Consider the following 24,870-nt stretch of genomic DNA (forward strand, 5'->3'; position numbering starts at 1 on the left):
TTAATTAAAAAAAAAAAAAAAAAAAAGAAGAAGAACATCTAAATGTTTTGCTCCATTCTACAGAGAGGGAAACAAGGCCTGAGGAGATGTGGGGACTTTGCCTAAAGCCACATGGCTGCCAATCAGCTCATGCCCAGGCTGGCTTTGACCCTGACTCTCTGCTTCCAGGATGCACACAGGATCCTCTGGGCTCCAGAGTTGGGGAAGGCTTCCCAGTGCAGATGTGCAGGGCCAGGGAAGCAGCCAGGAAGTCCTTGCTCCATGCACCCCCATCCTGAACCTGCCCCAGCCCTCTGGTCCCAGCAGCCTCTCTCACCTGCGGCTTCTGGCCACTCAGCAAGCTCCTGTCCTTGCTGGCTCGAGCTGCCTCCCACCTAGCCAGGTCTTGGTGGTAGAGATCAAACACACAGGGGGAGCAGCCGCTGCCACAGCACTGGGAAACCAAGGGCTCCACGGGCCGCAGCTGCAGCCAGGCTTCCTCACTGTTGTCCTCCTCCTGCTCCTCCTGTTCATCCATCACCAGCAGGGCTGCGGTGGGCTAGGAGAGGCAATCTGGACACGGCCCAGTGAAGGCGAGGCTCTGTGAGGCCCCAGCCCCAGGGCCTCTTCCCTTGCTGGCCTAGGAGAGAGAGAACATGAGAGTCCCACGCAAGTTTCCCTTATTTCTTGTCCTCTCCCCAAGGCTTGCAGGTGCCAGGTTCCCTGCCACCACCTGGGGTAGAGATGGCTCTAGGATGCAATTGGCTGTTAGAGGGGAGCACTTGTGCCATGAATGTCAGAAGTGAATCCCCGGCATGCGGAATACATCTTTAAGGGACTTCCATTTCTAGCAAACTGGTTCGACTGCTTCCAAACTGCTTTGGTGTCAGGAGCTAGGAGCCCCTGGGGAGACAAGGCTAAGGTCTTAGCCTTCCTCTGACCTATCACATAGGCCAGCCTCATGTACAAAGCATTCCCAGGGCACGGTGAATGCTTACTTGGTCTGGGAACCCGGCACTTGTGAGGCGTGAGATGCTCCACGGTCCCTACTCCGAAGGCGTCTAGCAAGGTGTTCATCAGCTTGTGTACTGTGTGCAGATGAGTGTGCAGCCTGAGTGAAGGAGGCAAGTCAGTTCTGGCTCCCTTTTTAGTTTATTTTTTTTAAGATGTATTTATTTTAGGGGCCCGGCGGCGTGGCCTAGCGGCTAAAGTCCTCGCCTTGAAAGCCCCAGGATCCCATATGGGTGCCGGTTCTAATCCCGGCAGCTCCACTTCCCATCCAGCTCCCTGCTTGTGGCCTGGGAAAGCAGTCGAGGACGGCCCAAAGCTTTGGGACCCTGCACCCACGTGGGAGACCTGGAAGAGGTCCCTGGTTCCCGGCATCGGATTGGCGCGTATCGGCCCGTTGCGGCTCACTTGGGGAGTGAAACATCGGATGGAAGATCTTTCTCTCTGTCTCTCCTCCTCTCTGTATATCCAGCTTTCCAATAATAATAAAATCTTTAAAAAAAAAAGATGTATTTATTTTACTAGAGAGAGAGAGAGAGAGAGAGAGAGAGAAATTATCTTCCATTCTCTTGTTCACTCCCCAAATAGCTAGAATGGCCAGAATTGGGCTGGGTAGAAGCCAGGAGCTTCTTCTGGATCTTTCACATGGTTGCAGTGTCCCAAGGATTTGGGCCATCCTCTGCAGTTTTCCCAGGCACATTAGCAGGGAGCTGGATGAGAAGTAGAGTAGCTGAGACTAGAACCAGAGCCCATATGGTATACCAGCACCACAGCTGGAAGGTTAGCCACCACACTGGCCCCTGGTCTCCTCTTTACATCAATTTCTTACTCCTCAGACAGGCTAGTTAATGCCAAACAGCTACATGGTAAGGATTGGCTTCATCTTTTCTGCCTCACAACATCAGATCCACCTTCTTTGGTATCTTTGAATTGGTAGAGAAGTTGCCACGTCCATTATGAGTTTTCTTTAAAGATTTATGTATTTTTATTGGACAGTCAGATATACAGAGAGAAGGAGAGACAGAGAAGATATTCTGACTGTTGATTCACTCCCCAAGTGGCTGTAACAGCTGGAGCTGAGTCAATACGAAGCCAGGAGCCCAGAGCCTCTTCCAGGTCTCCCACACAGGTGCAGGGTCCTAAGGCTTTGGGCCTTCCTCGACTGCTTTCCCAGGCCACAAGCAGACAGCTGGGAAGAGGGGCCACTGGGATTAGAAGAGGGGGAAGCAGGGGCTGCTGGGATTAGAACCATATGGGATCCCGGGGTGTTCAAGGTGAGGACTTTAGCCACTAGGCTACCATTGCAGGCCCATCTGTTATGAGTTTAAAGAACCCACTGGTTTAAGCTTTATTTAGGCTTTTTTTTTTCTTTTTCAGCTTTATTTATGATGTAAGTGGCATAGTGGAATACGTTGGCACCTGCAATGCCACATCCCATGTGGGTACTAGTTCAAGTCCCAGTTGCTCTACTTCCAATCCAACTCCCTGCTAATATGCCTGGAAAAGAAGTGGAAGATGACCCAAGTGCTTGGATCCCTTCCATCCATGTGGGAGATTCAGGCAAAGCTCTTGGCTTCTAGCTGTGGTTCTAGCCATTGCGCCCACTGGGAGAGTGAACTAGTGGATAAAGGATCTCTTTTTCTCGCTTCCTCTGTTGTCATTCTGCCTTTCAAACACATCATTTGGTTTACTCCTCCAATGGTTGAAATGGCCAGGGCTGGGCCATGGCTGGGCCAGGCTTGAGCTAGGTACTCCCTCTGGGTGTGACAGCCTGAAAATTCAAAAGGCATCAGTTTTATCAGGCCCTCTAAGTCTACATGAGTCTCAGAGTAAGTAGAAAAACAAGTGTTCAGTTGGGGACACATATGCGGAACCAGAATATTAGAAAAACATCTACTGTCTACTTAAAAACCTGTCTAACTGCAAAACTTACTTCCTTGCTACCAAGCAGGATGTAGCTCTTAGTCCCTATAAATACTTGCCCATTCACTAGCTTAAACTACACGACTAATTGGCCTCCAAGAAACGTTAGGAGATCCATCAGAGACAACACCAGACACAGAGATGTTAAAGCCTGACCTTTGTTTGCTGGTTAGGATGGCTGGGACAGCAGTGTCTGGAAAAACTTGGAGAATCTGCTGCGCTGGTGCATAGCATCCACTTTTTTTTTTTTTTTTTTAAATCTCAAACTCATAGGCCTCCCCAAAAATGAGAGATTACAGAGACACAGTAACATAATTAACAATCTTAACTGTTTCAATTGGGTTGCAGGTGGACAACCTTTCCCTTAACCTCACAGTGGCACTCAGCTACAAAGTTTCCCTTAGCCCAGGCCGAAACACAGAAACACAGGACTCAAGTTTCCCCTCCTTAACTTTGCCCAGTGTTAGCCTAGCTGATTGGATAATCTTTCGTTTCACACCAGGGCTAACTTCTTAGTTAAATACATAGTTTTTCATGCCAGTGTTTAGTTTAAAAATCTCTGACAATGGCCACTTGGGGCTACTCCCCTCTTCTTTATTCTTAGGAATAAAGGTTCCTAAGCTTCTAAGAGCCTGCCTCTGATTCATTTTTGAGATAGAATTGGTCAACTTGCAACATCATGTGGGTGGCAGGGGGCACAGATATTTGGGCCATCATCTGCTGTCTTCCCAGGCACATTAACAGGGAGCTGGATTGGAAGCAAAACTGCTGGAACTTGTATTGCCACTCTGACACAGGATGCCCCAGCACTGCAAGTGGGGACTTCAACTGACATGCCACAATACTAGTCCCTAGGCCTCTATCTTCTCTAAGGGGCACTATCTTTTTTTTTTTTTTTTGTAAGATTTATTTCTATTTTTTTTATTTTTATTTTTTATTTTTCTTTATTTATTTGAAAGGCACGATTACAGAGAGAGGTGGAGCATAAAGGAGCTTTTCCATGTTCTGGTTCACTCTCCAAATGGCCACAATGGCCAGGGTTGGGCCAGACCAAGCTGGGAGCCCAGAATCCTATTTCATTCTCCCAGGTGGGTACAGGGGCCCAAACACTTAGGTTACTCTCTGCTGCCCTCCTAGGCACATCAGCAGGGAGCAGCAGGGAGAACCGGTGCTGTGGGATGCTAGCATCACAGATGGCAGCTGTACTAGCTGTGTGGGAAGCACCATCTTCAAGTCAGGCAACGACACATGCTGAATCTGTGAGATGTCTCTACCCATCCATTAAGTTTAAAGGTCAGAGGGTCAAGGTAGTCCCTGCCCCTATTCACCTTACACTTCTCATTCCTCTTAAGCAGAAACATGCTCCCCTCTTATTTGTTCACTCCTATGGCAAGCGGGGAGCTAAGAACTCAAGCCCGACCCTGAGCACGGCAGGAGCCCAAGGTCTAGGGCCATCACTGTGCCCCTAGGAGGGGACATTAGGAGCCTAGCGTCAGGCGCACGGGCAGGCACTGGGATGTGGAGGAAGCTAACACCAGGCCAGCCACCTAGCCTGACCTGCACCTTGGTTTCTATGAAGCACTCTATTTACTTCCAGTTTGCATTTATCCATTAAACAGTGACAGTTCTGCAGGTCGTGCTTTAGGTGTGGGGTACACAGCAGGGTAGAAACAAACGCTGCGTTCATGGAACTTACATCCTTGTGGGAGGCGTGGTCCTCAAACAGAATCAACACGGAAAACATGCTGGACCGCGGTGTGAGATGTGTTAAAGAAAAACAAGTCGGAAAAAGGGACAAGAAGTGTACAGCAGGTGATATGAATCGCTTTGTGCTCTCAACTGTAAGCTCCACCTCTCAGTTTTCGCGTTCAGCACAGCGCCCAATACACAGCGGGCATGGCCACGGCCTGGAGAAGTCAAAAGAGAAATCCCAAGGAAAAAGCAGGAAAGCAACTCGTTTGGCATTTCTGCCCTCTCTTCTACAGCGAGGGAGACTGAGCTGATAGCAAAGCGCCTCGCGCAAACTCCACCTGCTCACAGGCATCAGGAATGTTTTCAGCTTCAGCTTTCAAGTCCCGGCGCTCTCCTTCACGAACCACCCCAGTCCCTCCAGCGACCACTCACCCACTCTCCTGCGCTGCCCCTCACGTGAGGCTCCTCTAGGTCCCGCCCACCGGGAGGCGGGGAGTGCTCACCGATACACGCCAATAGGAAAAGTATCACGGCCTGCGAGGCGGCAACAGGAAGAGGATATCCTGACTGTGATTCGCTGAAGTGTCCGCCGTTCATAAAGTTAGCCCTGTGGCGCCCAGCCCCTTTCGTTCCCATCAGCCCGTGCATGGGGAAGATGGCGGCGTCCAGGTGACGGGCTTGGGGAGACCGTACCGGTATGGCGTTGACGTCGTGGCCTTCCTGGCGGGCTCTGGCCAGCTCCAGCCAGCTTGGTCTTGGAGGATGCGGAGCCCCGAGACGCGGGGCTTACGAGTGGGGCGTGCGCTCCACGCGGAAGCCCGAGCCCCGTCCCCTCGATAGGGTGTATGAGATCCCCGGACTGGAGCCCATTACTTTCGCGGGAAAGATGCATTTCGTGCCGGGTCTGGCGCAGCCGGTCTTCCCGCCCTGGGACCCCGGTTGGAGAAATCCCAAGTTCTACCGCTCGCCCCCCATTCACGAGCAGCCGCTGTACAAGGACCAGGTCTGCTACATCTTCCACCAGCGTTGCCGGCTCCTTGAGGGTGAGGCTCTTAGGGACTGACCAGAGTGGACCTTACGGCTCAGTCCAGCCCTGATCCCGGCCCCTCGAGCTTTGGAAACTCCTCGCCTGTCAGATTCTTTCTCTCCATTGTGGAACCCTTGTCGGGATTACAAGGGGTGGAAATTGCTGTGCTGGTGTGAGGGAGTAATAGAGATGAAGGTCAGAGTGAGTTCGGGCTTCCAGGCCGAGGAGTCCTACCCAGGTTCTGTTGATTTGGGGTCAATGGGCGCTGACTATTTCTTGTGAAGTTGGTAGTTCCGATTAGATAGCCCATAGTGATCCTTAGGTTCTGAAATCCTAGAGATTACCTGTACTTTCAGAAATTGATGGAAGGAGGTTACATCAAGACCGAGATAGCCGAAATAGTTTAATCTCTAGGCCTGATCAGTCGTTGCAGCAGAGGAGGAAGTGATTTGCCCACAGATGTACTGCGGGTTAATAGTGACTCTGGTGTTGTAGATCAGGGCCTTTGTCATAAGTCAGAGTGGAGTCTCAAGGGAAAGCCCCAGGTCTGCGAGTATTCTGGCCTCTGTTTCCATTCTTGAGAACAGACCACCAGCTTTGGCCACAGCGATATCACAGGTTATTTTCCTGGGTCCCCAGGGGTGGGGGACTTGGTCCTTCTCTCCATTCTTCTAGTTTCCATCTCTACCAAAATCAGGATACAGATACGGAGATCCTGACCACAAGATAGCCAAATGCGTGGTAGCAATATTTTTCAAAAGGCTAGTTAGGAAAGAGAGGAGGCGCAGCAGGATTTGGGAACCAAGCTCAAGAACCAATTGTATTGGGGAAGGGTGGGGAGAATCCAAGTACCTATGAAACTGTGTCACATAATACAATGTAATTAATGAATTAAAAAAAAAAAGAACCAATTGTAGGTTTGAAACACTTAAGTCAGTTGGCCAACCTCTTAAGCATTCTGGTCCTATTCTTGAAATCTGACTTTCTAGTGTTTTAAACATGTCCTGTGTCCTTCCAGGGCAAAGCACCATTGTGTAACCTGGTAATGGAATATGAAGTGACTAAAGGCATTGTTTTAGAAGTTAAGATGACATTCATATGATGAGACCTTTGACCACTCACAGACAAGTTCAGTAAGATCTGTAATGAAACTAGAGGATATGGGTCTGGCGCAATGGCCCGTTGGCTAAATGTTTGCCTTACACGTGCTAGGATTCAATGTGGGTACAGGTTTGTGACCCATCTGCTCCACTTCCCATCCAGCTCCCTGCTTGTGGCCTGGGAGAGCAGTGGAGGATGGCCCAAAGCCTTGAGAACCTGTATCCATGTGGGAGATCTGGAAGAAGCTCCTGGCTCTTGGCTTTGTATCGGCTCAGCTCCAGCCATTGTGGCCACTTGGAGAGTGAACTGGTGAATGGAGTAACTTTCTCTCTGCTTCTCTCAATCTGCCTTTCCAAGGAAGATCGATAAATCCTTAAACAAACACACAAACAAACAAAAGCTAGAAGATATTGGGCTAGGGAAGGTGAAGATTCCCCTGGGGAACTTGTGGATTTGAGGGTACACAGACTTGGATTTCCTCCCAGCCCCTGTGTTTACAGAGAATGTGCTTTTTAGCAAATTTCCTTCCATTCCATAGCACACTATTTAGCTTGTAATTAAAGCTGTTGGCACAGGACCGATGGTGACACGCAAGTTAGTGAGCCATAAAAATCTTATATTTTTGAAGATTTTTTTTTTTTTTTTTTACTGGAAAGGCAGATATACAGAGAGAAGGAAATACAAAGAGAAAGAAGAACTGTCTGCTGGTTCACTCCCCAAATGCCCGAAGCTGCTGGAAACCAAGCCAATCTGAAGCCAGGAGCCAGGAGCTTCTTCTGGGTCTCCCACCTGGATACAGGGTTTCAGGACTTCGGGCCATCCTGTGTTGCTATCCCAAATCACAAGTAGGATGCGGGAAAGGAAGTGGAACAGATGGGATTAGAACTGGTGCCCATAGGAATCCCAGCGGATACAAGGTGAGGATTTTGCTAGGCTATTGCCCCAAGCCCCATAAAATCATAATATTTCGTTCATGTTCAAGCTTAAGGGTCACGGGCAGTGAAGACTGAAACTCAGTTTACCTGACTCCCAGGTTGTTTCTCTCCTGCCCCTGTAACCTTTAAGTGACATTTGTGAACATTGGTTCCCATTGTGGTGTCTTAAAGGGAGGCGTCTTTTCCTTCATTGCTGTTCATTATTACAAGAGATTGCATCCCGGACAGAACTTTTCAAGTGAAGGGTATGCCCTTGAGTTGGCATAGTCATCTTCCAGCTGGGGTAGGTAGGCTTCCCAGCCAAGCAGTCACCAGCCAGTCAACTGTGGGCCTGGGCATTGAAAGAAAAAAATCTATTAACCTTCAGCAGAGGGGCGAGGACTGCTGCTGTGTCAACTTGATCCACAGCTTGGGTATCAAGGTTTGTCCCTCTTCCTCCTCTATGGGATGTTGGTGTCACAAGTGGTGGTTTTAACCACTGGTTCACGGTGCTGGCCCTTCTGGTGTCTCTGTTGAGGCAGTCTTTTCCCTTACATGTTCCTAGGCAGGCCTAAGCATTGCTTTCTGAATTGCTTTTGGTTTTTGTGGCTGATCACTCTCAAGGTGTAAAGCAGGCACTCTGGCTTACCAAGAGCAAGCTCATAGAAGGCCTCCCCGAGAGAGTGATGAGCCTTGTGAGTGACCCGGCGAACCACATCGAGAACCAAGATGAGCGCGTGCTGAATGTAATCTCTCACGCCCGCCTTTGGCACTCCACCAAGGACATCCCCAAGAGAGAGACCTACTGGTGAGTTTCCCCCTAGTCCTTCAGATGTCCAGCTGAGGGGCCCTGGAGTCAGGCTGTTGCTTTAAGTCCTCCAGTGTCTCTTCTTTTCTCAGCCCTGTCATTGTGGAGAGCTTGCTGCAGCTGTGTAAATCCCAGATTGTCAAGCATCCTTCTCTGGCCACCCGGATGTGTTCCAAGAGCTACAGGTTGTCTGCTACCTGGAATCGAGGTTGGTCATCTTCCAAACTGCATCCCAGACCTCACCCACCAGCTCGCATCTTCTCTGTCTTTCTCTCCAGCTCCCCAATCCTTTGCTTTCCATATACCTGTTCTTCGGGATCTGGTTTCGTAGGCTCAGTCATATCCCCAGCTCACCCTTTTTGTTCTGCATTGCTTCTTTCTAAGACTGTTAATCCAAAATTAACAGCCAGCCCTATCTTTTTTTAAAAAAGATTTATTTGTTCTTATGGGAAAGGTAAATTTACAGAGAGAAGGAGAAACGGAAAATTCTTCCATTTGCTTATATTTCCAGATAGCCAGAACAGCCGGAGCTGTTCCGAATCCAGGAGCCAGGAGCTTCTTCTGGGTCTCTCACACAGGTGCAGGATGCCAAGGCTTGGAGCCATCCTCTACTGCTTTGCTAGGCCACAAGCTGGGAGCTGAATGGGAAGTGGAGTAGCCGGAATATGAACCAGTGGCCATATGGGATGCAGAGGCTTACAGGTGGAGGATTAGCCTGTTCAACCATTGCGCCGGCCACAGCCCCAACTTTTTTTTGTTTGTTTAATTCACTGTTTATTCATTTATTTTTTATTGGAAAGGCAGATATACAGAGAGAGGCTCACACCTCTCTGCTGTTGCACGTGCCATGCGTTCTCCCTGGAATGCTCTTGCACATTCCTCGCGTGCTCAAATTCTGCTCTGCAGGGCTCAGCTCTAGCCTCCTTCCATTGTGAGTCCAGGCTGGGTCACTGTGGGTCCTCTGCCCCTTGTGCCCTTCATATTGTCATAGCACATGCCACACTGTAATCCAATATCTTTTTTTTTTTTAAAGATTTTATTATTATTGGAAAGCCAGATATACAGAGAGGAGGAGAGACAGAGAGGAAGATCTTCCATCCGATGTTTCACTCCCCAAGTGAGCCGCAACGGGCTGGTGCGCGCCGATCCGAAGCCGGGAACCAGGAACCTCTTCCGGGTCTCCCACACGGGTGCAGGGTCCCAAAGCCTTGGGCCGTCCTCAACTGCCTTCCCAGGCCACAAGCAGGGAGCTGGATGGGAAGTGGAGCTGCCGGGACCAGAACCGGCGCCCATATGGGATCCTGGGGCTTTCAAGGCGAGGACTTTAGCCGCTAGGCCACGCCGCCAGGCCACGCCGCCGGGCCCCATGTAATCCAATATCTTTTCTGTCTGCCTCTGAACTGCAAACTCTTAACAACAGAGACCATGTTCCATTCATTTTGTCCACAGTACCCAACAGTACGTGGTTTGTAACAGGGGTTGACTACAGGGACAGGTGAATGAATATCACCTGTTGGGTGTTTCAGATGGAGATGGTCTCAGGAGACAGGGGGGTTCTGTTTGGTGGCATCCCGCAGCAGGGAGGCTAGCCATGAGCGATTGGGGTGTCGGGACATCTGCTTGGTTTCCCCTGCTTGTCCCTTTGGCCTGTGGATCTCCTGGCAGGGCATTGGCCTCGCAGAGGTCACGGTCTCACTGAGGAAATGAGTGAGCCTGGTTCGTGGAGAAGGGAACTTGCTGGCATGTGCTCGAATGCTACCTATCATTAAACTGCCTTATTTGGAGCTGTTGCTGAAGGAGAAAGGTGGAGGGAAGAGGGGCCTGTTGGGGTGAGAGCCCCAGGGTTCAGAGAGGCCCAGCGTGCTGACTTTGCCACAGTATGTGAAGAAGCAAGAAGGAAACACTTGATAACTATCGCGGTGCACCTGGGATGTATTTTAACAAACAGATCGGAGTTTATCCATCCTTGGATGACATATCTGTTTTTTAATGTGCAGTGAGGGAGACCCCATGCTAGTGAAATGGCAGTCTGTTGGCTAACCCACTTTTTGTGTGTAGGAGAAAACCACCTTTATTCATCACCATCACACCATGCTCTGATTATTTCTACAAGGCCACGGCCACACAGGGGAAGCTGGGCCTCCAGGCAGACTGCTACGGGGCCATGCCCACAGCATCATCCTGGCATATTTTGTCTAGTGGTGCCATTTGGCCTCCTGTGGATCACTGTAAGGGTTGTCCTCATGTTCATAATGTAGGCTCACTGCTCAGTCACATAGGAGTGTGTTCTCAAGCCACCTGGATCACCAAGTAATGCAAATGGCTAATCCAGCTTAGAAGGGACTTTGGGGCTCGGCAGCGTGGCCTAGTGGCTAAGGTCTTTGCCTTGATCCCATATGGCCGCTGGTTCTAATCCCAGCAGCTCCACTTCCTCTCTATCTCTCCTCCTCTCAGTATATCTGACTTTGTAATAAAAATAAAATAAATCTTAAAAAAAATAAAAAAATTAAAAAAAAAATAAGAAAGAAGTGACTTTGGCCTGGTTCTGTTCCTTCTCATTTAATGAGGAGGGTCCGGCCCCTTCCCTAGGTTCAGGAGTTTTCCCTCAGCCCCTAGTCCAGGGCTTTCTCTCTGCCCCGCCTCCCCTGCCATTTTGCACTTCATTCCTCTGCATGTGGCCGTGGAGGCCACATACTCCTGTGCCTTTCTGCGTGTCACTGCGCCTTGGCCAGAAAGCTGCCTTCTCCCCTCCTCTCCATCTCCCCCCGCCCCCACTTTTTTGTCTGAAAAACTCTGGCCCAATGGTCTTCCACCAGAGATGATTTTGCGCTTTAGGGAACATTTGGCCATTCCTGGAGACAGGCCTGATGGTCATGGCTCAGGGGGGATAGGGGCGGGACAAGAGGGGCTGCTGCTGGACTCCACTGGGAGCAGGGCAGCTGGTAAACCCCCTGTCTGCACAGGAAACCCCCTGTTCCCACACAAAGAATTGTTTGCTTCAGGACATGCCTAGCGCCACAGTTGAAAACACTGCTCTTGTCTATCCTTTAGGATATAGTTTTAAGGTAGTGTTCTTTGGGGTTGGTTTTGCTATACCTGTACTGTTTCTGAATGCAGGCATACTACCTGGTAAGCAGAGTCACTCTTGTTTCATTCTGGGTCCCCAGCTTGGGGCAGGTGCCGATATGAACCCTAAAGGCCACTATTATTGGGACTGACACTAGCAAGAAGACTACACGGGTTCCTCCAGTCTTAATCCAGGTTTATTGCACTTAAGCAAAGTATTGGGTTCTGTGGTTGGGATAGTCGCGTAGAAGAGCTCTAGAAGGGACCTGGTACAATAGCCTAGTGCCTGGGGTCCTTGCCTTGCATGCACCAGGATTCCATACAGGCACTGGTTTGTATCCTGGCTGCTCCACTTCCCTTCCAGCTTCCTGCTTGTGGCCTGGAATAGCAGTTGAGGATGTTCCAAAGCCTTAGGACACTGCACCTAGCTGGAAGACCTGGAAGAAGCTCTGGGCTCCTGGCTTCGGATTGGCTCAGATGTGGCTGTTGCAGTCACTTGGGGAGTGAACCAGTAGACGGAAGATCTTTCTCTTTCTCTCTGTAAATCTGACTTTCCAAGAGAAATAAATAAATCCTTAAAAAAAAAAAAAGAAAGAAAGAAAAGCTCTAGAATGCTTGAGGAGTGTGCGGCTTGCCAGCTTTGGAAGGCTTTAGAGCCAGGAGGACTAATGTCTCTGCTTCTCCTCCTTTTAGAGTCTATTCTCCTGCAGGTGCGTGGTTCTGAGTGGGCCCGACTGAGTGCAAAGGATCCTCTGCCCGCCGTCGCCTCCAGGGAGGAGGTGGAAGCGACCAAGGATCACACCCTAGAGACCTTCTATCCCATATCTCCCACCATTGACCTGCAAGAGTGTCATGTTTATGACATGAGAAACGACACAGGTGAGGGGCGCCTGGCCTTCAGGCTTCGGTGACGTGGGAATGGAGGACAGGAGCCGCCGAGGACTCCCGGGCACTGGGTACCCCTGGGGTCCAGGTGCTTTGCCCCACTGCCCAGGCAAGGAAGCCGCTGCTCCAGGGCTCCCTTTGCTTTTCTGTCCCCTGAGCAGGAACTGGCACTTTGGAGTGGTCAGAGGTGGCCTGAGGAGCTTAGGACCAAGATTTTTTCCTTTTGCTCATTGGTCCCTTGAAAGATAACCCTCTTTCTCTTTGCCCTGCAATCCCTGAGCAGTCTACTTTGAGGACTGAGGAAGCCCCTGGATATTGAGGAGACTGTTAGTCAGACGGCAGCATCCGGTCCACCAGCTGGACTGAAGCCAGGCAAGGTGGGCCCATTCTCATGAATGCTAGTCTTCCCTCCAGACCACTCCATCTTTATAACTTCAGCCTATCTTACTCCTAACTGCCCTCCTGCAGCGCCCCAATACACCTGTATCTTATCTTATTTGAGAGGCACACAGAGAGTTCCCATCTACTGTTTCACTCCCTAAATGCCTGCAAAAGCCAGGGCAAGGCAGAGCTGGAGCCAGGAGTTGGAAACTCAATTCTGGTCTCCCGTGTGTGGCTGGTGGGAATCCGTTTAACTTGAACCATCAGCATTGCCTCCTAGTGTCCGTGAGTGCCTCAAAGACAGTGGCAAACTGTATTTGACCTGTGTTCCTGGATCTGTCTTAGAGCTTGGCATGCAGTGAGCATGGAGTGTTTACAGATACAGACTGACCGAGCACGCAGCATGGCTAGGGCTCACGGGAGAGTGTGCTGTCTTCTTTTTTTTTTTTTTTTTTTTTAAAGATTTTATTATTATTGGAAAGCCGGATATACAGAGAGGAGGAGAGACAGAGAGGAAGATCTTCCGTCCGATGTTTCACTCCCCAAGTGAGCTGCAACGGGCCGGTACGCGCCGATCTGAAGCCGGGACCAGGAACCTCTTCCGGGTCTCCCATGCGGGTGCAGGGTCCCAAAGCTTTGGGCTGTCCTCGACTGCTTTCCCAGGCCACAGGCAGGGAGCTGGATAGGAAGTGGAGCTGCCGGGATTAGAACCGGTGCCCATATGGGATCCCGGGGCTTTCAAGGCGAGGACTTTAGCCGCTAGGCCACGCCGCCGGGCCCGAGTGTGCTGTCTTCTTGAATGATCATGGCCAACATTTTCCCTGCCTCTTCCTCCTTTTGAACCACGTTCTCTTATTCAGGATATTCATTCTAGAAGCCCCATGCTGACCATGGGCTCACTGTTAGTCCTGCAGCTGTGAAGAGTGCCACGGTGACAGGGTCCTGGCTGGGACTGAGCAGTGCTGAACGTGGGTGCACAGCACTGGTATTGGGTCCCTGCCCTTGCTAGAAATGAGGCAGATTGTTACTAATATGTAGGAACTGAATTTTGCAAATGATTTTTATTTCCTTTTAATAATGACCACAACTCCCAACTTCCCCCTCTCCTGACCCCTCTGTCACCTGTGTCTGCGTGGGACAAAGGGATGAGGTTTGAGCTGACCTGGAGGAAGCACCTGTCGCGGGTTGGCACACATTCTCTGAGAAGATGCCAGCAGTAGATGTTTTTGGGTTTGCAGGCACGTGTATACTCTGCTGCAGCTACCCACAGCCATCTATGTGTGAGTGAGAGTGGTTGTACTCCAGCCAAAACACTACTTAGAATCCCAGGCAGAGGCCGAGGTGGCTGGCAGGCTGGAGTGCACCAGCCATGAATTGTAATTTTACCATGTATTTCCCTAGGTCTCCATGTACATTGCCGCTCAGCTCAGATGAGGTGGCTGTGCTGCGGCTAGGTATCACTGCTCTGTCTTCACTCTTCCACACCGTCGCATGTCTTGCAGGGTTTCAACAGGGTTGTCCTTATCCCCATCCCCACACCCTGTATTTCCTGGAGAAGGCCAATTTACGACCCCACCGCTTTCGGCCAGAGCAGCTGAGGGCCAAGATGATCCTGTTTGCTTTTGGCAACGCCCTGGCTCAGGCCCGTCTCCTCTACGGGGTAAGTCTGCAGAACACCATTGAGTTGCCCTCCCTGGTACTGGTCTCCTACCTCAAGGACACTGTTCAGAGGAAGTCAGCGGCCATGCCTGGATGTGTTGGCTGGGGAGATGTAGTGTCCACTCACCTTGCAGGTGTCCCCTGCAGGGGGATGCTGGTGTCTTCTGGGGCCAGCCATGTGTCTGAATTACTTCCACCCACTAGTTCACAGGTCCTGGGTTCTGCCACAGTCTCATGGGGAAGCTACATAGCATGCCCAGTGCTGCCCTGCAGGAAGTTATGGAGAAAGGCCTGGGGCCAGGTGTTCCCAGAATGAAATCTCTAGCTATGTCCCCTGTAGCACCCTGCCCTGCACTGCAGTGACTGCACTGCGGACAAGCAAAAGATGGGAAGCAGTGGAGGGGCCCAGATCCTGGCTGCTAGCCTGCCACAATGGGGCCTGAGGTCCTAAGGGACCACCTGATGGTCTCACCTTGGTCCTGAAAGGAGGGCCCAGGGACACCGTGGGGAGGCTGGAGGCTGAGCAGTTGTCACAGAAAACTGTCCTGTGATTGGAGGAGCAACTGGCTTGGGAGCCAATGGATGTCGAACTTGGGTTTTCCTATCAGTGGGTTCTCAGACTGCATTCTTGGGTTAGTAATGAAGCCTCACTAAGGACTAAGAAACAGAACCTACCGGCCCTGGGGTGGAGGGCCAGATTTCCGTTTGCACCAGTTCCCTGGATGACACTGTTGCAAGCTCAAGTCTGAAAACCACTGTGCCCAAATTTGAGAACTGCTGCCATGGTTAGTACTTAGAGCAACCCTGTCTGGCTGAGCATGTTCGCATCCTTGTACCAATGAGAGACAGAGACTTGGGAGGCTGTCATTGCCCATGGTCACGTGGCTGGGAAGCCATGACCTACACGTGTCTGTCCAGGCCTGGGAACATTCATGGCAACTCCCTGATTATTGCTGGAAGACTGAAAGCTTGGGTGTCCTGTAACAAGGATGGGTCTGAATTTCTGAAGCTTGGAAAGGTGTGCCGCTGCCCAATTTCCTGGGGAAGGAGCAGGGTCGATAACACTGTGTCCCAGGCCCAGGGTGCATCACGGCTCTGTGCCATGCCAGTTTTTGCCAACAGAACCTGGGTAGTTACACTGCCACTAATTGCTACCCAGTTGGGTAGGAGAGGAGGCCTCTGTGGTCCCCTCCAGGTACAAATTATTCCTGAGGATGTGAAGTTGAGCAATTATGGGAAGAGCCTGTGTGTAAAAGGTAAAATTGCTGAGAAATTTATGTACTACCTGCAGTTTTATTGATCTGTAGAGGGAGATAAGAGTCAATACAGAATTCTCGGCTAACACTTAAAGGCACTTGCCCTTGTATTTATTTCTCACGCAGTTAAGAACAGGTATTTCTAAGGCCAACAGTTCCCAGTGTGGCCCCACTGAGGTCTGACTTAGCTGTTCCTAGGGTCAGGTCAGCCCCGCAGGGGTAAGAAACTATGGTTTGGCGTGGGCTGCCCTGCCTCCTGAGAGACCTGCGTACTGGGTTTTTGTCCAGTGAGCAGCAGAATCTAGACGGGACTGCTGCAGAAGCTCTTGGTGGCCTGGCTGAGGCTGTGTCATCCACACAGGACCACGGGGGAGAATGAGACAAAGTGCCACTCAGATGCTTGGGGACACGAGGTGTCAGCCCACATGATTGGGTTTTAAGTGGCTTAGTACTTGGGGTCTGATCTTGTCTCCCACGTCATGGGTGACCTTGAGCAAGTGATACCATCCTGTGAACTCAATTTGCTTACCTGCTAAGTGGGAGTGTGCTTCTGGGTCGCTGAGAGCAGAGATGACTCTGAGGTGGGCAAGATGCCCAACCCTAGAGGTGCTCCAGCAGAGGTGCTGTGGCAGTGGTTCTGACGTTCTTACTGTCACCAAGGGGCTCCAGCTCCACTTATCTGGATGCATCTGGTGAACTGGTGCTGATGTGGCCGCTGGCAGCTACTCCACATGCTGAGCTGCAGTGAGCATGGGAGGCTTGGGCCCCAGGGCAGAGCGAGGCGAGAGTGGGAAATGCATAGGCTGTGGCATGGGCTGGGGTGGTCCCCACAGCTCCGTGACTTCAGACAAGTTCCTGCGCCACTCTGGCCTCCGTCTCCTCACCCATCAGGTGGCAGGAGAACTGGGTGAGATTCTGTGTGCTCACCTACCCTCTAGTGTGACATTTGATGGTCTGTGCCACTTGTCCCCATCAGCTAAGTGCTAGGAGTGTGAGGGATTTCCGGCACCAGCTCCCAGCTCACTGACCTGAGCTTTGCATCTTTCCTAGTACTCAGGTCTCATTGGTGGGTGTTGTTACTTTAATGTGGAGAGCAGCCAACAGGCCAGGCCCAAGGCCCTGAACTAACTGTTCTGTGTTTGGTTGTCCCAAGGTGAAGTCATTATATTGGAGCAGATGTTTTAGTCTTTCTTTATTAAAAATTTTACTTATTTGAGTGAAAGAGTGCATTCTCATCACAGGTTCACTCCCCAGTTGCTCACAAGACCTGGAGCCACGCCTGGCTGATGCTGGAGAGTCTAGAGTCCTGATTCGTCACCTGCATTAGGAACCCAGTTGCTCGGGTTCCATTGCCACTGCCTTCTGGGTCTGCAGGAAGCTAGTGCTAGGGGTGGAACTGGGTATGGAACCCATGCACTGCAGTGTGAGATGCAGGTCCTGTCACCACCAGGCCAAACACCTACCTCGGGGGAAGTGTTTTAAAGGGTGGAGCTCGAAGCTGCCTGTCTGCTGTGCCTTGCGGTCCCCACTTTCTGATGGATTGCAGCTTGTCCCCTTTTCCCATCAGGATGACAGCAGGGTGCTGGAGCAGCCCATAGTGGTGCAGAGTGTGGGCACAGATGGACGGGTCTTCCAGTTCCTCGTGCTGCAACTCAACACAACGGATCTGGCCTCAAGTGAGGGTGTCAAGAATCTGGTGTGGATGGACTCAGACCAGCTTCTCTATCAGCACTTTTGGTGTCTGCCGGTGATCAAAAAGAAGGTGGTTGTGGTAAGTCCAGCAGTGACTGTCTGCTGATGGCACAGGGCATAGCCCATCCTGCCTGGCACTTGTGGCCTTCTTCCGCATACTGAGCTGGTCCTGCCCTGCTTTCAGCCCCTGCTTCCCTCTGCGCCCCACCCTGCAGCCATGCCCCCGTGACTGCATCCTGAGCTGGCAACACGCTGGTGGTGGGGAGGCTTTTTCCCCTCCCCCATTTCTCTTCTTGACAGTCTTATATCTGACTTTCCCTGGTGGTACCGAGCCAGTTGTGCCTGCCACGGGTCCTGAATGCCCATTGGTTTTGCGCATGACCAGTGCCCAGCATCTGTCAGTGTTGTTTCTACCCTGACGTGGCTGCCAGGCACAGGTCTCCTCTATGGGCCCAGTCATTTGCAGTCACCCCCGCCACCACGGGCCTCTCTGTTCTTTATTCCTATTACCATTTCAGATTTCTGCTCATTTGTAAGAGAGCAGGCCCCATGTGTTGGTTCACTCCCCTACACCCACAGCCCCTCCCCGCCACACTCCCTGTTTCGAACCAACGAGCCCAATCTAGGTCCCCCATGTGGGAAGCCATCATTGTCCCTCAAGGCTGCCCCAGCAGGATGTGGAGGCAGGCACTGAAAGCTGGCATTCCAGTGGAGGCCACGACAGCCCTACCAATGGCTTAGCTGCTAGGCCCGACTCCTGCCCGCAGCTTCTCAGCCCTCAGCCATGTCCTGCTCCTGCAGGCCCTCTTTCCTCCAGCATACTGCTGGGTGCCAGGCCCATTTCAGTGCTGTCAAGTTGTCCCTGCTTGACTCCCCAGCTTCGCCTCCTGCTGCTCCGCCCCAACGACGAGCACCCCTGCATGCAGCCCTGCCCCTGCCCCTCCACTTATATCTGCACAGGACTGCTGCCTCCCAACTTCACTATGGTTGTTCCTTCCTGGTCCATTCTCCTAGTCTCTCTGTGGGGGAGAGTTAGTGAGCTGTCTCTCTTGAGGCATTCTCCTTCCACAGGCAGTCTGTCACCCTTTGTTTTCACTGTTGAGCATCTCATTGTCTGCCCCCGAGGGTAGGAGCCAGCCCCAAGCTCTGCTGGGTCTTGGGCACTGGGCACAGGCTGGGCCCGAGAGTGGCTGCTCCATCAGTGGAGGTGAGATGAGGGAGAAATGGAAGCATTGTCTCCTCACCTCTGAGGGCACAGGGCCCTTTGTCCTCACAGTTGAAGCAGGAGGGTTGGGGAGCAGTAGGGCCTGGGTGATGGGTGCTGGCACCCCTGCCCCCTTTCCCCACTGCGGCTGCTGCTGGCATCCTGCCCCGTGTGGAGCTTGGAGAAAGGCATCCGAGAAGCTTACCTACAGCCAGCCTCTGCTTTATTTGCTTTGTATCAGTGATAGGATCCTAATGGCTTTGTTCTTTCCAGGAACCTGTTGGGCCAGTGGCTTTCCAGCCAGAGACGTTCCGGAAGTTTTTAGCTTTGTATTTGCATGGTGCTGTGTAAATGAGGACTGCCGTGGGGCCTGAATGCCCCCTTCTCTACTCCGCCTGAAGAATTGCACTCCGGGAGGCTGGAGGCCTGGCCTGCCGCCTGGGGCTCTTGCAGCCTGGGGGTCTCGCTGGCAATAAAGAGAGAGCTTGCATTGCTGTGGAGCCTATGTCTGGGTGAGTGTGTCGTGGAGGGGGCATCTGTGGCACATGCCCGTGGGTGTCTGTCCTGGTCCCGGGTGACCTCAGATGAACATCTTCATCTCGGAGTTTTGTTTCTTTATCCGAAACTTAGGACAATATGACCGGCCTTGTCCTGGAGGATGCTAATGGAGCAGGTGTGCTGTCTGCTTTGGCAAAGCTTGACTGGGCGCTCGGTCCTCCCGGGGTTAAACAGTACAAACCGCACAGGCGCTACAGAAAGTCGGAAGGGACTCCGCCCTATAGTTCTCTCCCAAGTGCTCTGGGCCCATCCCCACTGAGCTGCTACTGCTGGCGCCGATGACACAGAGTCCTCCTGTGCCAGCACCTCATGCCCAGTGTATTGGCTCCCCACACATGCCTTAGCAGGTAAACATCCCTTCTGTATTGAAGCCTGATGTGGAGTGCTTACGATGTGCTGGGCTCTGCTCTGGGCTCCAGAGATGATTTAAAGGATTTGCCCAAGGTTGCACAGCTTCTCCAGAGACACTGTGACCCATGGGAGGAAAGATGGAACCTGGGGGTCATGCCTTTCCCCAGGTGCCATTGGCTTGTCACAGGTTCCACACGGTGTGCTGCTCCTGCCTGTGGGGAAGCCTGGACTGAGGTGGCTCTGTTGGGCAGGGACTGCTGAGAGCAGGTGGAGCAGAAGCTTCAGCCGTGGCTCGCAAGCCCTCGAGAGCGCTGAGAGTTCAAGCAGGTTCGCAGCTGGAAAATGGCCATGCTGTTTGTGGCTTGTGTCTGCTGCCCAGGCTGGCCCTGTCCCCACTGCTTCAACACTGTCTGTGTCTGTGAGGAGGGCTTGGCAAGGCTAGAGTAGGATGGCAGTGAGAGAGACGGCAAGGAGGGGTGACCATGTGGAAGAGCAGAGCTGTGAGGGATCCAGGTGAGGCAGAGAGTGACTGGAAGCTGGGGCAGGAAGAGGGGATGTTGCACTGGAGTGGCCTGTCCCCAAGGGGTCTTGAGCCCCAACACCCCGGGCTGTCCTCTGCCTGCCTGGTGGGCATGGGCATCCACCTGTGGGTGGGCACTGGGGCAGCCCAAGCAGGTTGTTTCTTGCAGTTGCTGCTGCAGCTAGCCTCCTCCTTCCTGTGTCTTGGCTCTTGGCAAAATTCTCAGCACAAGTTGCTGAATCAAAGGAATTTGGCCTGCTGGTGGGAGCAGAGGACAAGCTGGTGGGATGAGGGGGTGCTGCTGCGCTTGTCCTCAGCAGTGATGTGATGATGTGACGGGCCCCAAGGAGGCCAGATCCCTTGGGGACTGGCTGGAAGTGTGAAGGGTGAAATGAACTGGAGCCCTGAAGGAGAGGCATGGAGGCTCCAAGTGAGGGCAGCCTGTGGATGACCCTACCCTGGGACAGGCCCACCTCAGAGCATGCTTACCCCCATGGGACACACCTAGCTGCAGCGTGCAGCCAGTGCTGCACCATGCAGCAGCCAGTGCTGGCAGTTTAACCTTCCCATAGAGGGAAGGAGTTGGGGTCCAAGACCACAGGGTGTGGTGACAATTGTTCCCTCACCTGGATGCTTATTTCCCCACAGCCTGCGGTCTGCTCTCTCGCCCTTTTCCTGCTCATACATGGGAAGGAAGCAGCACAGGATGGCATGAAGGCCCCAGGCAGTGTGGAGGAACCTGGACCAGGGAGCAGGTGTAGCAGGGGTGTGGACGTGGGAACGCTGGCTGTGGTCTCCTGAGAGTGTCTGGGAACGGGCATCCTGTGTTAGAACATTTGCAGCAGACTCCAGTGGGGAGTTACGGTTGTGGTCTCAGGAAAGCCTTTACCCAGAGCCTCCTAAACTCCCGCTGCCTGATTATAGCCTCAGCTTCCCCATCTGCCAAATGGACATGCAGTTCCTCCCTTTCCAGTTTTACCACCTTTCAAAAATTATTATTAAAGATTTATTTACTTTTGTTGGAAAGGAAGATCAGATTTACAGAAAGAAGGAGAAGCAGAGAGAAAGACCTTCCATCTGCCAGTTCACCCCCCCAAGAGGCAGCAACTGCTAGAGCTGAACCAATCCAAAGACAGGACCTTCCAGGTCTCCTAGGCAAGCACAGGGTCCCAAAGCTTTGGGCTTTCCTCTGCTGCTTTCCCAGGCTAGAATCAGAAAGCTGGATGGGAAGTGGAGTAGCTGGGACACAAACTGGTGCACATGTGGGATGCTGACATTTGCAAGCTGAGGATTTAGTCATTAGTACATCACACTGGGCCCCGTTTCAACACCTTCAGGTTAAAGGTTGTGTTTGACCAAAAGGTGTCCGTAGGTGGTTTGGAGTTTCCAGAAGCTGTGGGAAAGTGGCTCTCCACAGACTCACTCAGGCTGCCCTCAGTTTACCACCAAGGTTGGTTCAGGCTGGGCCCCAGACAGGTGCTTGTTCTGGGACTTGACTGGCAGGGTTCTATCCCTCCTGGCTACTGGCACAAGGCTAAGGCTGAATGGCACAGGGTCATCTCAGGGCTTTTTTTTTTTTAACGATTTATTTATTGAAAAGGCAGAATGACAGAGAATGCTTCGTACACTGGTTCATCCTACAAATACCCTACAATACCAGGGCAGGGCAAGGCCAGGAGCCAGAAGTTCCATCCTGCTACCACGTGGGTGGCAAGAACCCAAGTCCTTGGAGACATCATGCAGGCACCTCCCAGGTGCATCAGTAGGAAACTGGGTGGAAAGCAGAGTAGCCTGGAGTTGGGGGATGGCCTGGTGGCTCAGCAGGCTAATCTTCTACCTTCACGTGCCAGGATTGCATAGGGTACTGGTTCATGTTCAGGCTGCTCCACTTCTGTTCCAACTCCCTGCTAGTAGCCTGGGAAAGCAGTGGAGGATGGCCCAAAGCCATGGGACCCTGTGCCCATATGGGAGACCTGGGAGAAGCTCCTGGCTTCTGGTTTTGGATCAGCTCAGCTCTGATAATTGTGGCCATGTGGGGAGCGAACCAGCAATAGATCTTTCTGTCTTTCCTTTCTGTAAATCTGCTCTTGCAGTAGAAATTCTAAATAAATAAATAAAAATAGCATGGATTTGACCTGGCAGTCTGATATGGGGGTGCTGGTGTTGCAGGCAGCAGTTTAACCTGCACAGTGTCTGTCATGTAACAGGGGAAGACAGTATAGACTGATGTGTACGTCAGCGGCAGGTGTTTGGCACAGTGGTCCTGGGTCCTCTGCATCTGATTCTAGTTTCCTGCTACTGTATACCCCAAGAGGCAGTAGGTAAGGCTCAAATGCTTGGGCCCTTGGCCACCATTTGGAAGTCTTAATTTATCTAATTGAAATGCAGAGTTGGTGAATCTTCATTTGCTAGTTCATTTCCCAAATGGTCTCAACAGTGGCTCTGGGCCAGGTTGAAGCCCAGAGCCCGGAGCTACTCTGAGACTTGGGGCTTTAAAAGAAAACTGCTGGGCTCAGCGTGGTAGCATAGTGGCTAAAAGTCTTCACCTTGCATGCGCCGGGATCCCATATGGGTGCCAGTTCGTGTCCTGGCAGCCCCACTTCCTATCCAGCTGTCTGCTTGTGGCCTGGGAAAGCAGTCGAGGAAGGCCCAAAGCCTTAGGACCCTGCACCCGTGTGGGAGACCCAGAAGCAGCTCCTCGTTCCTGGCTTCAGATCGGCTCAGCTTCGGCCATTGCAGTCACTTGGGGAGTGTATCATTGGATGGGAGATCTTCCTCTGTTTTTCCTCTCTGTATGTCTGACTTTGCAATTTAAAAAAAAAAAAAAGAATAGAAAAAAAAAAACTGCTGTTGGAGCAACAGGAGGGCAACGAGGCTGGGTTTGTTCCAGGTGGGACCAGGAGCACTCTCCAGCAACATCTATAAGGAAGCGAGGAGGGTGCTGTGGGGATGGAGGCAGCTGCAGCCCGGGCAGACCCTTCAGAGAAAGTGTACAGCTGAGCGCTGTTCCGAATGCAGCCCCTGCCTGGGAGGGGGCGAGGCAGCTCTCTGGGGGCCTAGGGCAGGTGCCAGGATGGCAGCTGTGAGCAATCAGCAACCGGTTGGGGGTGCTGCTGGAGGTCACCCAGGTGGGTAGGTAGCCTTTAAATAGGAACCTGACTGTGGGGGTGGAGCAAGGGAAGATCCTGGGGGACAGTGGATAGCACAGTCCCTACCCAACCCAGGTCTCTGGGGGACCTCTCATAGTTGCCATGGAATGGGCAGACTGCCCTAGGTTCCAGCCTGGCAAAAGCAATGTGACCCCTTTCTGTCACTTGGCTGTACCCTCGAGCCTAACACATCCAAGCCCACATACAACATACAGTGGGTCTCCTTGTTGCCAGCTGGACAAATTAGGGAACCCCCAAAGAGGTCAGGATTGGGGAGGAGACTTCCATAAAGAACAGTCCCAACAGTTCACTGTTAGCTTCGCAAATGCTTAACTCTGCCTTGGTCTGCTTGGAGCTGTTGATCCAGCAGGAAGTCATGGTCCCTGCTCCCTAGGAGCCCCCTGTCCGCAGGCCACACCTGACTGTAAGGCCAGTCTCCTTTGGACCTGTGGCAGCAGGACCCTAAGAGGTCCCCTGTCCCCACCCTCGAGCACCCACTTGGGTGACAGTAACAGGTGTGAGCGCCTGTGCTTACAGTGTCAGTCACTCCACGACCATTTCCCACAGTGCCAACTTGGGTACAATCCATGCAGATGAGTACCCAGCCTGTCAGGGGAGGCAGGTCTCCCAGCAACAGCAGCAGGGCCCCTCCCTCACCACCCCCTGGATGACTTCCACCAACCTGTCTTCTCCCCCCAAAGTTGTCCAAGCATCCAAATGCCAAGGGCTCTCCCCTGACCCGAGACTGCCCCACGACCCTGGTACCAGCGCTCACAGTGGCCTGCCACACTGAGCTCAGGTTTGTAGCCTTGAATCCTCGGGTCCCTGCATCCACATCAGAGTCCAAGATAAAGCTTCCGCTCCTGACTTCAGTCTGGCCCACCCTGGCTGTTGTGGCCACCTGGAGAATGAAGCAGCAGGTGGGAGATCTGTGTCTGTCTCTTCCTTTCCCTCCCTAACTCTGCTTTTCCAATCTATCAGTCCAGGAAAGGGTGGGCTTCTGGAGGCCTGGGAGTGATATCTCCGTAGCCTTGTTAGGTCTGAGATGGAGGTGGGAAACTAAGGAGTGGCTCAGTGTTTGCCCAACTGCCAAGACTAGGGCGCCACAGCTGCCAGTGGCAGAAGCCCCAGCTCTCCGGGGACAGAGGGCACCTCTCCCAGCATCAGGCCTTCTGGCTGGTCCCCACGGTTTGCACCCATGGAGCCCGGGACTGGACAGAGAAGAGCTCCCCTGCCTCCAGCTTGTCCCTACTCTCCTCTGCCTGGCAGCTGCAGCTGAGCCCAGGATGTCCAGTAGCCATGCAGGTCTCTGGGGTCAGGGCCTGCATGGAGTCCCAGGATGCACTCTGGGCTGGGTCTGGATTCTTGGAGCCAATCCCCACCTATCATGGGAAAGCAGAAGCTGGGGGTAAGGCAGCTTTCCTGGGGCCACCTAGGGGTCCCTGCTGAAGTCTTGCTCTGGCCCTGTTCCTTGGCAGCTGCAGACTCCCCTGGGGCCCCTGCTGGGGTCTGCAGATTTGTTCCACTGGGTCTGGGGGATAGTGCTCCCTGGACTGGGCCAGGTTGGTTGGCCCCCAAGCACCTATGGACAGTGGTGTCCCCTACAGGAAAGCAGCGACTGCGGCCTTTGGCCTGCTCCTCCTGCTCCTGGGTTCCAGCCATGGCCTCCAACTTGAGCTCTATGTTCAGGCAGGCCA

At 52.5% G+C, this 24,870-nt stretch overlaps 2 protein-coding genes across 4 annotated transcripts in view; one reads left to right on the top strand and one right to left on the bottom strand.

Annotated features, from left to right (window-relative positions):
* The window catches only part of LOC101527067 (NADH-cytochrome b5 reductase-like), a 31,843-nt gene extending 26,676 nt beyond the window's left edge, over positions 1-5,167 (bottom strand). For 2 of the 3 annotated variants that reach the window (XM_058655677.1, XM_058655670.1), the window contains exons 1-2: positions 5,035-5,167; positions 317-619 (exon numbers count right to left, since the gene is read on the bottom strand). In XM_058655677.1, coding sequence (XP_058511660.1) covers positions 317-517 — 201 coding nt within the window. In that variant the 5' untranslated portion in view covers positions 518-619; positions 5,035-5,167. Of the gene's footprint in view, positions 1-316; positions 620-4,606; positions 4,754-5,034 lie in introns of those variants that run through there. The other variant, XM_058655673.1, reaches the window with a different exon arrangement.
* A 64-nt stretch (positions 5,168-5,231) lies between these two features.
* MRPL37 (mitochondrial ribosomal protein L37) lies at positions 5,232-19,095 on the top strand. Its single transcript, XM_058655668.1, has 7 exons — positions 5,232-5,645; positions 8,269-8,452; positions 8,545-8,660; positions 12,212-12,397; positions 14,287-14,444; positions 17,267-17,470; positions 18,869-19,095. The coding sequence occupies exons 1-7, from the start codon at positions 5,300-5,302 to the stop codon at positions 18,944-18,946; spliced, it is 1,272 nt and encodes a 423-aa protein (XP_058511651.1). The 5' UTR covers positions 5,232-5,299; the 3' UTR covers positions 18,947-19,095.
* Positions 19,096-24,870: the final 5,775 nt, after the last annotated feature.

The sequence above is a fragment of the Ochotona princeps genome, chromosome 2 (genome assembly GCF_030435755.1).
Source record: "Ochotona princeps isolate mOchPri1 chromosome 2, mOchPri1.hap1, whole genome shotgun sequence".
Lineage (NCBI taxonomy): Eukaryota > Metazoa > Chordata > Mammalia > Lagomorpha > Ochotonidae > Ochotona > Ochotona princeps.

Coding starts and splice junctions, on each gene's coding strand:
- MRPL37 (XM_058655668.1), top strand. CDS start 5,300: ATGGCGTTGACGTCGTGGCCTTCCTGGCGGGCTCTGGCCAGCTCCAGC. Junction 5,646..8,268: donor GCGTTGCCGGCTCCTTGAGG/GTGAGGCTCTTA, acceptor ATCACTCTCAAG/GTGTAAAGCAGGCACTCTGG. Junction 17,471..18,868: donor TCAAAAAGAAGGTGGTTGTG/GTAAGTCCAGCA, acceptor TGTTCTTTCCAG/GAACCTGTTGGGCCAGTGGC.